This window comes from Rhodnius prolixus, unplaced genomic scaffold (assembly GCF_049639745.1).
Source record: "Rhodnius prolixus isolate KJV_2025 unplaced genomic scaffold, Rpr scaffold_1, whole genome shotgun sequence".
Lineage (NCBI taxonomy): Eukaryota > Metazoa > Arthropoda > Insecta > Hemiptera > Reduviidae > Rhodnius > Rhodnius prolixus.
Genome location: NW_027411581.1, coordinates 42,934,731 through 42,949,584, shown reverse-complemented (window position 1 = coordinate 42,949,584; position 14,854 = coordinate 42,934,731). Strand labels below are relative to the sequence as shown.

Sequence of the window (14,854 nt, the reverse complement as noted above, 5' to 3'; positions counted from 1 at the left end):
TCAGTTTGTCCAGTTTTTAGTAAATTATCTTTAAATGTTATCTAAAAACATTGGTAGTGGGATGTTAAGCCCTGCCTGTTCATCCGGTGCCATTTTGACTGCAATATGTACGATTATAATAAATCGAACAACTTTTAACGGAAACAGACTTCCACCGTTAATCTGGTGTAAACAACATCCTTAATTATCCAAATATTTTCAATTAAAATCATTTCGTCACGAGATGAAAGATTTCTTCTCAAACACTCACCAGCGTTGGATCCCCTAGTTTGCATTTGATATAGTCGAATTCACCGATCTCATCCGAAAAGATGAACACTGTGAAGCTATTCATTTGTGGAAGCGAATCAAACATGTGTCCATACACACTCCAAAAGCTAGTTCAGGACCAGTTAAGGGGAGAAACGTGCCTAATTTGGCTAACAATCCTCAAGGTTTCCTAAAGTTCTCGTATGTTTTGGTTATTAAAATGTTTGTAAGAATCCTAATATTAACACCTTGCTTCAGTATTTGTCTTCTATTAACTTACTCTAAAAAACAAAAATAATAATAATAATAATTATAAAATAATGCTCATTACATTAAATATTATAATTTAAATAACATCAATTATTATTTGAAAAAAGTAAATAAAATTAGGTTATGAATTTATTGTTATTAAATTAGTCCTACTGGGTAACCTAATTTCTTGTTTATTACCGAAGTATCAAAGCATAGATTCAAATTTAAACCATCTCTAAGGTTAATTCTAATAGTTCAAGCCAGTTTTTAAAACTACCCTTGGATGTTTAATATAACACGAAAAATAATTTTTTTTTTTTACGTGAATGTTTTCCTAAACAAAGCTATTTCCCTTTTTGGTTTGTTTATTTCTTCTCCAGCGCTAAATTGCAATATTGTTGCATAACCATGTTAGCAAAATTCTTTTTAAAGATATACCAGACAATCTATCTATCTTTTATCTACATATATGTATTTCATTTCTAAGCACTTTTTATCAGTTTCAAATGATACGAAAATGTAATTTTTATCAGACTGTACAATAAAAGCTTGGGTAGATACTGATTCTGATTCCTACGAATCCATTCGAAGCTTAAAATAATGACGAATTCTGACACTGTTGAATTCTTAAAAAATAATTGATAAACATATCCTATTTTCATTGGCATTTATGATGTGGCTGATTTCAGTATTAATTCATTTTTCTGTTCTCAATTATTGTTAAAATGCTTTCGTTATCTTATGCCTGAAAGCCAGTAGTAGCATCAAATTTTCTTGCCGAAATCCCGTTTTGAAATACTTTCTTAGAAACATTTTTGTGCCCTACAATTTTCAAAATAGCAAGTTCAAAAACATAAGTATTTGTATATTTTCTTGGCATATTGAGGAGCAGTCAATAAATGTTTTACAAATAAAGTACTTTTTTCCTCGAAGTTTCGGCCAATTTATTGCCTCTTTCAGGGTAATATCAATTTGTAGGACTAACCATCTGTTTAATTACACCATCATAACTGTTCTACATTAATAGTTAATTGTTTCACATTTTTCGGTTCATCGTAGTATCCAATTTTTTAGATATTTTTTAACATTTACCAATATGGTTTTAATAAATAACCGTATACAGAGATAAATAATGTCCATTCGGAGATATTATTATTTTTTACATAATTAGTTAATATAAGACCTGAATTAAAATAATTTAACCTTGCGTGTACAGAAGGCAAAAAATAAATTAGGGTAATTGTTTTTTATATAAATACTAATAAAGCATTTCAAACTGGAAGTTTAGTTCTGAATTGCTCGTACAGATAGCAGCAGCTATCGAGGTTCATAAAACCAAGGTTCATAAACCAGCACATTTAATTTGCTGGAATCGTTTTACTATTTCTTTGTTTTTGGTTGTAAATTTATTTATTTTTAACGCTTAATGTTATTGGTACATGGATAACCAATCGTTTAAACTGAGTTTCTAAAAGATTTTTCTGTGAGCATTTCAAGTTAACTTTTTTCCGGTACATTTTTACCTAGCCCCTCTCACATCCGTTACAGTTGTACTAACATATTTTGTCTTCTGGAAATGTTTTCATATCTTGATAAAATTTTCTTGAATAAGTTGATTTCAAAAATAGAGAGTACCGGTTTTAATCAGATAAATCTTCTATAATACTGTAGCTATTGAAACAAATAAATAGTAGGTACAGTAATTAAGAAAACAACATTTGATTACAAAAACATTTGATTGGCAATTGCTTTGCAAAGATGAAACTTTCTTTTTTACATTAGTATCCAAATAATTTAATAATTTTTCAAAATGAAAAAGAGGAACGTCCAAAAATAATAACCAAAAATAATAAAATAATAATATAAATAATAATAATAATAATAATAAGTGGATGTATTTGCTTCTGAGAAGCAGAAATTTCCAATTTATGCAAAGCACCTTAAGTTTGAGGAACAATTTCTTTTTTGGAAAAAACATTACTGGTTAAAAAATGATCAAATAAAGAACAGAAGTTATGTGGAGAAATAAACATTCTTGAATGAATATTTGAAACATTTTGTCTACATTCTTTGCGTCATCATAGTGCAATTCAAAAGTTGTGCCCTGTTTTTTAATATTTGCAGAAAAAAGTTGCAATTGCTTTCCTTCAGTCTTCAGTCTAGTGGCACAAACATTGCTGAAAAAATACATAAATTTATTTTAAAAAAAAAAAGCAAACTTTGATATTTGTCTGAATTTGATTGTAAATGGCTATTGATTATATTAAAATAATTTAATTATTTCATAAAGTGTAAGGAATATGTCAATGTAAATTTAATCGGTAATTTATTGCAACAACCTTATAAACAATAAATAAAATTCTAAATCATTAAGATGCGTTACTTAAAAAAGTACAGTTGTCTACTCCAGTGCAATTGTAATAAGTACTAAATGATTCTTGCAGTAGAAATATTCGGCGAAAATTCTAAGACTATATGTCATTTATTTAGTACAAATTTTTACTTTTATTAATGTGAACAAGCGCTTTTATTTTCTGTTACTCTTCATAAAAAGAAAGAATTATTTTAGTTCCTAACTACTCTAGTTTAGGAAGAAATATTTAGTTCATATTCTGCTCAATAGGTAGAGCGCATATGTCAGTTTGTCCAGGAGTTAATTTTAAGTAGTTTTGAATTTCAATATTTCTATAAATCTCTTGACGTTTTGCTTTAAAAAACAGTTTAAGAAAAATATGCTTCAGGGAACCACTAAAAATTAATCTGTTTCTGCAGCCTTACTTATTCAGAAGGTGTGTTTCAGGTTTTAGCAACTTCTTTTCTTTAAATTAGTAATCTCTCAAATGTTTATAGTTAACAAGAAGTAAAAGAAAAGGGACATTTTAACAATACTAGTCCTTAAGTCCACTATTTAAAATCTTTAAATAAAAGCAGTTTTAATGAAGGAATTTAAGAAATAAATTACAAAAATAATATATGGGAGATGATAGCGTAACACACTGATGTGAAGTCAAGGTGTCTTTATATTAAGTTTTTATCAGGGAGGAAATGAGGAAAAACAAAGTATATTCTTACCTATTTAGTTATTTTTAAGAGAGAGAGAGATATTTAATTTAACTAAACATGTAAGTAGATGAAATTCTTTGTCTTCCTTCTGTTAGCATAAAACTGTCAGTCGGTTTATCAGGCAAAAACTTTTTGCTTTCTCAATTATATTCTATTTCATGATTTGTCACAACATTCACGCTTCGTTTTGATTATAAGCCATTATTATAAAACACTGTAAAAATAAATTGAAATTTTATGTACAGCCGATTGGTTAATAAATTATTACTTTTCAGTAAATATTATTCTAAGAACGCAATGCAGCCAAGTTGGGTATAGTTTGCGAAAAATATTTTCGAGTAGAAACAATAGAACGCTTTTATAAAAGTTTAATTTTAATTACAAAAGCGTTGCTACATAATAATAGAATTTATTCTCATTTAGTTATGAAGAATAAATTGTAAATTAAGTCAATCGACCCAAAAGTGAATTGACATTTTCATTTTATTAATTTAATTAATTAATTTCAATTCTATTTCGGTTGCTCTGTAATTGTTTCAAGTTTCTATATATTTTTGCATTATTTCAATTTAATCTAGCTGCTTTTGTCATTTGATTATTTTAAGTGCCGTTTTCTAATTTCATTATTTATCTTTCTTTTCTCTATTTTGATTATTACGATTTTAATATTCTTTATTTTATTATCATTTAATATTATTTTATCATTTAATTTAATATTATTATTTTGTTAGTATTATCAACTATTACTATTCTACTCTAAATTATTATTTGATTATTGATGTTAAATGTTTATACCAGCATGTATTATACATTGTATGGAGCATGCAGAAATAAAAGTAAAAAAAAAATAAAAAATAAATAGTTGTTTGTAAATTAAATCATTAATTCATAAACTAAAATATCGATCCTTACAATTTTTCGATTATTTTTACAGCGTTTGCTAATAATCGGCTTACAACGATATGTTCTTAATTTTGTGATAACTAGTAACTCTCTTGGCTCTTCACAAAGCCCCGGAAAAGCGTGCATCCAGCAGTTAGGGACCCATTCTCTGCTACACTTCTCTATTTTAGATGATGTGAGCGTGGCTGGCTCCCTTTGCCTATCTCTTGACCCCAAGGTGAAGAGCTGTAAGATTGAGGATTACCTCAATTCTGATACCGTTTCTGCTGTCTTGCTTCTAGGGGTAGTCGACTGGAGGTTAGAGATGAGTAGAGGAATGAATTTTGGCTTGTTCACGAAGCCAAAAACAATGACAAAATAGGTAAAATTATATTTTATTTAACACAAAGTAGAAAACAAACAAACAATAATTGGCACAAATTACTTGTACGTAGATTTACTTAAGTAAAGAAGGAGGACATTGCTAACAAGAATGAGATTTTTTAAAAAGATTTGTGTGGTTTCCACAAAGACCTCTCATTTTAATGACGGAGTTTCATTCCTGAATACATTTCTTTATTTTCTTTTATGTCATCCAACATCATGATCTTAATTTTTGCATATTAAAAAATAAAAATCACGTAAAATACAAATATACAAATCAAATAAAGACTGGATTGGAGGACTACCTAGTATGGAAAACCATCTCGAAGATTTTTATAACCTCAGAGTAATGATTTTTTTTATTTTATTTTTCTTTTTTTAATTAATTAAAAGCAATATATTACAGCAATATTATAAAGCTGACTTACTGAGAGCAAACAATCATTTACATAACTATATTACATAATCAACATAAAACAGTTATTTATGAGTCTTCAATTCTTTTACTTCACACAGGAGGGCATGGCACTTCCTTCCATGGAGAACATTGATTTTTCCCCGGATCGAATCTTAATCCTTGGGGACACAGAAAAGATTCTTTGTTTCCATTTTGATGGCAAAGGTGAAAAACCTGAATCAGAAAAACAAAAAATTATATATTTTAAAAGATTTGATTTTAAAAATAGTACAGTATAAGGTTTTTTATAGCATAAAATGTATCGTACACACAATCTAGTGAGTTTAGCTTTAGATGATGTAAAGTATCTTTAAAAATGCATCTCAAATTTTAAAGAAAAAATAATTAAAATCCATTGAATGGCCAGTGTTCGCCAAATTTAATTAGAATAAATAGTTCAAAATATCTCTCATTGCTTTAATATTAACTAAAAATGTTATTTTTCTAAATCAAACAGAACAAACTTATTCCTGATTTAGATGTTGCTATCTACGGAACACCAATGGTCTGGGATCCCATTACGACGAATTCACATAACTGATACATGACAGACTAATTGCCTTAATCTCTGTACCTTAATTTCAGTAAAATGCGCTGATTTCAGGTTCGTACGGTGACATTTTAATATTAACTAAAAATGATTACTAAAATATTGTTTTTTTAAGGATACCAGATCTCTATTTAGTCTTTTCGATTGTAGGCACACAGTGTTGGAGGTGTTTCTTTCTGTTTTGAATAAACTTTCGAAATTTGCGAAAAAATATTACGATAAGTCTATAATTAGCTAAAGAATAATCTAGAATGCAATACATTCCTCATGTAAATAAGCTTTTAAGGTCAATTAGTATCATGTATTTCTGGTGAAAAAAGTGATTTAAAAAATTTAATACTGTGGCAACAATTTCTATAATGGCAACAAGAAATTAAATAAAAACAAAAAAGGCGGCAGAAGAAATCTCTGATTCTTGTAAATAATTCTTGTTTCTAGGTGGGTACAAAGCATTCACTTAGATGTCAGATACTTAGAGGGAGCGGGTCTAAAACAAAACTTCTCTCCTAAATTAGCTATTGTGGCTCCCATATTGTTCGTGTTTGTAAACAAGTTGTTATGGCAAAGTGCACAATGTGTGAGATGTGAAAATATCTCATAAACAAACCCAAACAGCTTTTTCAAATGACTTGCTTAAAATTAAAATCAATAATTGCAAATGTTTAAAAAAACAATTATACAAGATGATATACAGCGAATGTTAAATACTTTGGTAACTGTTTGGGGAGATTATTTTATGTATAAATGTATAGAATAGGTCTTTTTTTGTTTATGAAAACTACTAGAGATCAAATTATTGGGATATTTATAAACTATTTACCAATGAAAAATAAAACATAATCGTCACAAATGGTTGCTTACAAAGAATTTTAACTTAAACTAAAACACAATCATCTGTGAATAAAAATTTAGTATTAGTGGAGAATTTAAAGGAAACAGGAGTGTTGCAATGCTTCCTTTATGAATTCAGCGATAGCAATGTTATTTGCGTATCAAGAGGAATACCGACGGAGATTTCTGAATACAATTTAGCCTTACTGAAGATTTTTCAGCCTTATGTACGTTTCAAAAACTGCAAGAGAATGGAACAAATGTAGTTTGTAATATGATCACAATGATCGAGGAGTTAAATTCGTAATGTTAATACTGTCTCTTGAAGTCTCAGAGTGTACGACCTATACCCAAATGGAAGGTTGATGTGTGTCCTCAATATCAATTACTTTAAGAAAATTTTGAATATCAAAATAAATGAGAAATTAAGTCCAAGGTTATTGTAAAAAATATGTTAGCTGCTAGATTTCTTAAATGCACCTTAAGAAAACATAAGCACTAGATCAATGACCTGTAAAGAGGAAATAAAGTAATATTAGGTGGTGTGGTCTTGGCGAGGTAGGAGAAGAGAAGGCCGACGCTTAGACAAGGCAACGTGCCAATGCTCTCTTATGTGACATGAATTGATTTGTAGGAAACGGTTCAGGTCTGCCAAATCAACAGGTTAGGAAGGAAAAGTGGTGAACTGCAAAGCTATGTTCTGGAGTAACTATATCCTAGAACTACTGCATCTCCGGGCAAACTGAAATGATCTGAGGCTGCCACGATCTAATTAAAATAGGTTACGAGTTACTTTTCAAGTAATTGTCAAACCTGAAGGAACTGGACGGAGAGATGGGCCACAGCAGGAAGGTTGGTAGACCCAAATTAAGATGGCAAGATGGAGTAGCCAACGATGCAAGAAGCCTACTGGGGGTTTCTAATTGGAGAGCGGCAGCACAAAACCGTCACGACTTTCATAAATTAATAGAGGAGGCCAGGACCCACTAAGGGTTGTTGAGCCAGGGAGATAGATAGATAGAAGGAACTGGGCCTAAAATGTGATGGCAGCAGCACATTCTGCGATGAAATAGAGGCAATACTAATACACCTTCTAACTAAGTAAGACTTTCATCCCGTACTAATAAAGGCAATGTCTATGAATATAGATCTGTTCTTAACATTTATTTATTGACGTGCCGTAAACATAGTCCCACTTAACATGTTGAATGTATTGCTGAAATTTCAACTCAAGAATATTTCTACATGGTTTTCGTTCAAACCCAATCAGACAAGAAAGATTGGAAAAGAAATCTACTAACATAGCAGTGTTTTGAAAATGTAGAAAAAAAAAAAAAAATCTCTTCAAGGTTCTTTTATTTTAACTATAAATTCTCCTGGATCCAATAGTTTGGATCTTAATAATAACAAACACGTCATGAGATCGATAATTGATAATTAAAGTTTGAGAGTCTGCACTGGGATTGTAATGGGGTGAAGTAATGGGGAAAGTACAAAGACAAAGAGTGATTAAGAGCAAAATAATGGAAAGGTTCCGTGTTCAAAATATAAAGATAAAATAAATGCCCTTAAATGGCGAAACCTTCCCTTTCAAAAACAGTTTGTTGGCACACAAACTAATGAAGGATTAATATTTTAATTTTTTTAAAATAAAATGATGCAAAAAAATAAAATAATTTTTATAGATTTTTTGTTTAATTTCACATTTTTAAGCTTAACTTATTTTTTTTACTGAGAAGTATAAAAAGAAGATGGATATGCAAATAAATTACGAGTACATCGAAATCTTTTCTTTAACTTTAATATTTTACATAACACGTTAACCAGAGCTAGCCCGAGGAGTGCGAGGAGAGTATTTTATTGGTAGATTATTGGCTGTTTTTTTTTTGTTTTTTTTTTAAATACATTTATAAATTCCTTTCATTTTTATAGCGCATAAATTATAAATTGATAATGGAATACCAAATGTGGTTTGTTTTATGGCTTTTAAGTTGCAACGTATTTGTAAATTTTCTAAGATAAAAAAGAATAGTTATTTTTATGCATCGTTTTTTTCTATTTAATCCAAAAACAAAAAATATGCTCTTAGATATTACATTGAACCTTTCTTATGTAATTCTCACAATTTTTTTTTTTTTAACGAAGATTGCTTATTAGCAATTTTACTTAATTAAACCGGGTATCTGCCTTAAAATATCGACACTTTTGTGGGAAGGAAATCTAGAGAACTCCAATATCAGTAAAGATGCTAAAGAGATTTTCTTCGAACGTAGAATTTTGACAATTTTCATTTTTCATTAACATGGTATCCTGATATTATTTAAGAATAGAATAGAAAAGAAATTTATTATTCTGGGACAATTGTCCCCTAAGAATAAATACAGGAACAAATAGAGGCCTTAACAGTTTGGCCTGTGATTAAACAGAAATTAAATTTGCTTCTGAAGGAGGATTGTTGAAGAGATTTAAATTTTTGTTTGGGTTGAGCTTAGGGGAAGGATAAGAGCCATCAAACTCTTAGCCAGTAATAATGACAACAATCTTTTTCTGCACCATTTTCTTCAAGACCGACCATCTTGGCCCGGTAGAAAAACGTGGCTGTTTTCACACCCAGCAGAACGAGAGGAATGTGCTTAGTAATACTATGAGCAATAAAAGAACCATTATCGAAGGACATTTTTATGCACATTTTTTTAACAATGAGTGGAAAATACTCTTCTTTTTATGATTGATTTTAAATTAAACCTTTCAGTGTTACATAGGCTTGTAATTTTTCATTATTTTGATAATTCTATTGTTTGTCTATTCAATAAACTCCTCAGATTTTCATTTCTTATTTTGTATTTCGTTACCCAAAATTTTGAGTAGACAAAAATGTGTTTGTCCATCACTTGAGTGTGAAACATTCGGAGAGTTTCCGCAAAAAAAAAAAAAAATTAAGAAATTTAATCTAAATTTAACTATTCAGTTATCTACTTTCTATTCAGCTTCCTCCGAAATTCTAATTGTTTTAATTTATTTCCTTAATTTCTGCTGTTTTATTATTTTATTTTTACTTTCATTTTCACTTAATCCAAAATTCACTTGAGTGTTTCACACTCAAGTGATGGACAAACACATTTTTGTCTACTCAAAATTTTGGGTAACGAAATACAAAATAAGAAATGAAAATCTGAGGAGTTTATTGAATAGACAAACAATAGAATTATCAAAATAATGAAAAATTACAAGCCTATGTAACACTGAAAGGTTTAATTTAAAATCAATCATAAAAAGAAGAGTATTTTCCACTCATTGTTAAAAAAATGTGCATAAAAATGTCCTTCGATAATGGTTCTTTTATTGCTCATAGTATTACTAAGCACATTCCTCTCGTTCTGCTGGGTGTGAAAACAGCCACGTTTTTCTACCGGGCCAAGATGGTCGGTCTTGAAAGAAAATGGTGCAGAAAAAGATTGTTGTCATTATTACTGGCTAAGAGTTTGATGGCTCTTATCCTTCCCCTAAGCTCAACCCAAACAAAAATTTAAATCTCTTCAACAATCCTCCTTCAGAAGCAAATCACCTTTAATATGGTAAGCTAAACTTGAAGCTCGAAATCCATCAAGCATTCTCTCTTAAACAAACCATACCTGGTTTAGATAAAACCAAGAGACCTGGGTGGGTAGTAAGGACTACATCGATACCCTAACTCCTAGACTCTACATTTCCAACCTTTCAAGTTGGAGGCATTCTTCAGTGTACTTCCAATGCTTCTGCAACTAACTCGATCTCTAATTTTTTAATTTTTCTGCCAGAACATTTCTTCTTAATGATAACCATCGCCTCGGGACCATATTCCTATTTTAGCTAAATCGTCCGCTTTCTCGCCGCCTATAACCAGACGTATTTGGTTTCTCAAAATTATTATCTTCGAGAGGGATGCGTCGACGTTGATGATCATTAGTATTATTATTACAGTTGTTGTCAGTGAGGAGGGCCTGAGTCCTGTATAAAGCCCTTGTGGGGCCCGTCCAAAGACGTACCATAGCAGTTACTGACAAAAGGTCTAAAAGAAAAGCCATCCGTATGGCAGTCTGAACGAATGGAACCATAATTGTAAGGGTCACAGCCTAAATCCCTCCATATTTAGAGGTTAGAATGGTTGTTCCGACAGAGCATCTTGAACCTAATCACGCACTTTCCAGACAATCCATTATAAATTCCTATCTTACAAACTGTAAAACAAGGTCTTAAGAGACGCATTTTGTAAAGGTGTCTCCATAATCCGAAACGTCAAGTGAGGAAAATGACCAGATTTTTCACAACATCACACTAACTCCCTCGTTGTGGGCAGTAAACTGTATTTGTTTTAGATAAATGTATTTTTCAAAGGAGAGTATGAAGCTGAAAATCAGTTGGCTGCAGCCATGGGGGTAATTCGATATTTCTCATATTAGATATGTTGGATAGGCTCAAAAATATGTCTTACATTTCAGGTTACAGTTGTTTTGTGAACCTGTGACTTTCGTGACGGACCCTGTCACAAAATCTTTCACTTATTTATGTAAGTTCAAAAGAAAGAAAATAATCATAGTTCTTTAACAAAATTTCAAAGAAAATTTGTGACATTTATAAAAGTAAAAAGTAAATTTATAAAAAGTCCACTTCTTTAAATAGAAATGCAAACAAGAAATAAAAATAATCCATATTCAAGCTGATCCGATGGGCAAATATCTGAACGGTATTTCAGGAAGAAGGTAGTAAACTTTCACTGGCCGTTCGGGTAAGACTTGGTGCGAGACCACACCAGCCCGCCGGCGAGTTCAAGAGGCCAGGTCAGCTGATGGAGGAAGAGTTAGGTGACTCCAAGAGCGCTTTTTTTATTGCACTTTTATCCGTAATTAGCGACGCTTTTTTTTTTTGTATCTTCATTCTCTTGGAGAATGAAATGGACTCGAGGCGTTTTATAATACTTTGTAGTGTTCTTATATTTGTATAAATCTATTATAGCTCATTTATTGTATCTATTTAACATGTAGCCAATTTGGTGATGTAATACTTGTGATAGAGACATTCCAACTGCAAATGTATTTAAGAGATTAAAAATATTTCTTTTCATCATCAATTTCCGTAGTTTGTTTTATTGTTTTAAATTGCTGAAGAACTCTCGCAACAGGACTGCTTTGTAAGATTTATTACGAAAACTGGCCATACAGTTGGAGCCCTTAGATGTGGTGCAATTTAATTAAGCATCAAACATCTATTAGAGGAAAACTCTTTAAGAAAGGATCTTTTTTATTTAATTTAAATCCAATTTGTTTGCTTAAAATTTTCAGGTTAAGTAAAATAAGTAAACGATTTCAGCTTCGCTAGTCTTTAAATCAGCTACAGTTCAATACCTTAAAATGATACAACGACTAGAAGAGATTAACGTATGATTTGCAAAAAGAGACGCTTGAGTATTCAGGCTATTAGTCTCAGTATTTCCCTATACTCGTTCCCTCTTGTTTCTTCGCAAGAATTATTGTTGTTAGGTTATGTCGATATCCTGGTTATTAGCACTCTTTTAAAATACGAGGTGTGGCTATTAAATAACGAGAATGATGCTGCTACAGAAGAACTATCCTAACGACCGACAGCTGTGCGGCGTAAAGCCTTCTCTTTCGATTGCAGCGTCTCACGTGCTTGTAGAGAAATCTGTCTGACCGGAACCGTCATTTGTGTAAGAGATGTTAGTTTCGTTTTGCCGAAAACATGATATTACGCATGTAGTAGAGCAACGAATTGTCGTGAAATTTCACATCAAAACTTGATAAAACCGCTACTGAAACTTATCTTTTATTAAAAGAAGTTTATGGCGATGAATGTTTATCACGTGCGCAGGTTTTTGAGTGGTTCAAGCGTTTCCAGGATGGCCGAGAAGACGTTGGAGATTAAGACCGCCTGGGTCGCCCTTCCACGACCAAAACGGACGAAAATATCTAATATAATTAATCAACATTACTACCACTGAGGTGCTTGCTCAACTCCGTGAAAGAGTAAGGAAAAACGACCCGTTTTGTGGAAGAACAAGTCATGGGTTCTCCATCAAGAAAACGCGCCGGCTCACACTGCATTGTCTGTCAAGACGTTTCTAGCCAAGTACAACATCCCAGTTTTAGGCCATCCGCCTTATTCGCCTGACCTGACCCCATATGACTTTTGTCTGTTCCCTAAAGTCAAATCGGAATTAAAAGGAACACGATTTCAGTCCGCTGAAGCTGTGAAAGAAAAGCGGCACGCGTCATGCAGGAGCTGTCAGAAAAATACTTCCAGCACTGTTTCGAACAATGGTAAATCCGCATGGAGCGTTGTAGTGATAGAGGATGGGTGTATATTGAAGGTGATAATACTAAATATGTATAAATTTAAAATAAAATGTTTTACAGCAATAGTCTCGTTATTTAATCGCCACACCTCGTAAGTAATACAATTTCTGTTCTTTAATTGCTGAATGCAAACTATTCATAACTCTAATTTATTTTCATTCAGTGGAATTAGTTAACAGCACAAAGAACTTAATCGTGCTCCAATTATCCTTCACGCACCTGGGATTACACTTTGGATGTTAAGATATTAAAAAAAAAAAAAAAAAAAAAAAAAAAAAAAAAAAAATGGCATAACTTTAATTAGGCTTTGTCTGAATCCAATGATGATTTTGAAATCGGAAACCGTCAAAGACAATTCTAAATTAATACAGGTGTAACACAAAACGTTAAGGTTTACTTATTTTATACCTGCAGTAAAATATTAAATTATTATCCTAAATTCTATTATAAATTATGTTTAAAATAATTATATTCATTCTGCTAGTTCAATTATTCTGAAGAACACTATCATATTTCATAGTAGATTATCTGTTACATCTCATTTGAAATTAAACAAGAACATTTAGAATTGAATTTTGATGAGTTCCGCATTAAAATAATTTTCTTTAATTTTTTTTTATGTGAAATTACCTGGTTCATTTTCATTTTTTATTGTTATGTACAGATTGGTTGCTGAATGAATTAAGTAGGACTGGATAATTGCGATCCTGACGGATATTATGTAAACTAGGTTTGTAGAGTTTTGTTTTTAACAGCATTATTTAGTTTAAACATAAGCCTGGAGTGATTATTTCCTCTCACTGCTGCTATTATACTAGATGAACATATCAGCCATTAGCTATTTGAAGTGAACGCTGTATATATCCATAGCATTATGCTTTTTAATTGAAATTGTTTGGAAATGTATTAAAATTGAAATGTGGTTAAGAATAGTATGGGCTTTATGTAGACTGGGAGCACATGTTTGGATTTCTCACAGTTGCATAGAGTGTTCTGGGAATAAGAAGCATAGACGCATCTCTTCCTTATTTCACTTCTACACCTTTTGCTAGTCTCTTCTTCTTGTGACGGCCACATGGGCTATCGAGATATCGTGCTAGAAATACTTTCCTTCTTAAATATTTTGAATGGCTTGTTTATTGGAAAGTGAAGTTATAAAATGCTGGAAGGAACTCATGTTGGCTCCTAAAGATTTTTGCTAATCTATTAATTTCCTATGAATTATCTTACACAGCTTGAGTGATTTTTGTTTTCTTAATTACATTACGTCTGATGAAAAGTTATAAAATAAATCTAGGAATGGATTGAAAAGATTATGTGCATCCAAAGATGAGGGATCTGTTCTGGTTTCAGGGCCGAAATTCTTTCAGCTGTTTTTTGAGGCAACCATTTTAAAACTCTTAAATGTTTAAAACATTAATTCTAATAAAATGGTTGGCCCGTTGCTTCTTCTAATAAGACATTTATGGTGCTTAAACAAAAAAAAATCAGTTAACCAATTGTTACTAGTTCACATGTTTTGTGTGCTTCTAATTCACGTGATATTGTAGAATAGAGATATGAAATGAATAAAACTGCTTCATAACTGATGAAAATGTCTATGGAGAACCCGATATCTGGCAAAAAAGCACTGTAGTCTCCTGCTTATATATTTCTAGCCGTCAGAGTTCTTGTTTTCCTTTTTGTGCGTTAGCTGTACATAACAGCAGCTTGGTAAAGGTTTGCCTTCTGTGCGTTATAAACTTTATTCACAAATTTCTACAACGCACCTACCACTTTTATTTTTATAACAACTGCTTACTTTTTAATACTACTTTGTAAAATTTCGCTGTACGT

At 31.3% G+C, this 14,854-nt stretch overlaps 1 protein-coding gene across 1 annotated transcript in view; it reads right to left on the bottom strand.

The window, feature by feature from the left end:
* Positions 1 to 4,831: 4,831 nt before the first annotated feature.
* The window catches only part of LOC141460134 (uncharacterized), a 69,438-nt gene continuing 59,415 nt past the window's right edge, over positions 4,832 to 14,854 (bottom strand). Inside the window, exon 5 of the mRNA XM_074139825.1 lies at positions 4,832 to 5,461. Coding sequence (XP_073995926.1) covers positions 5,339 to 5,461 — 123 coding nt within the window. The 3' untranslated portion in view covers positions 4,832 to 5,338. The remainder of the gene's footprint in view (positions 5,462 to 14,854) is intronic.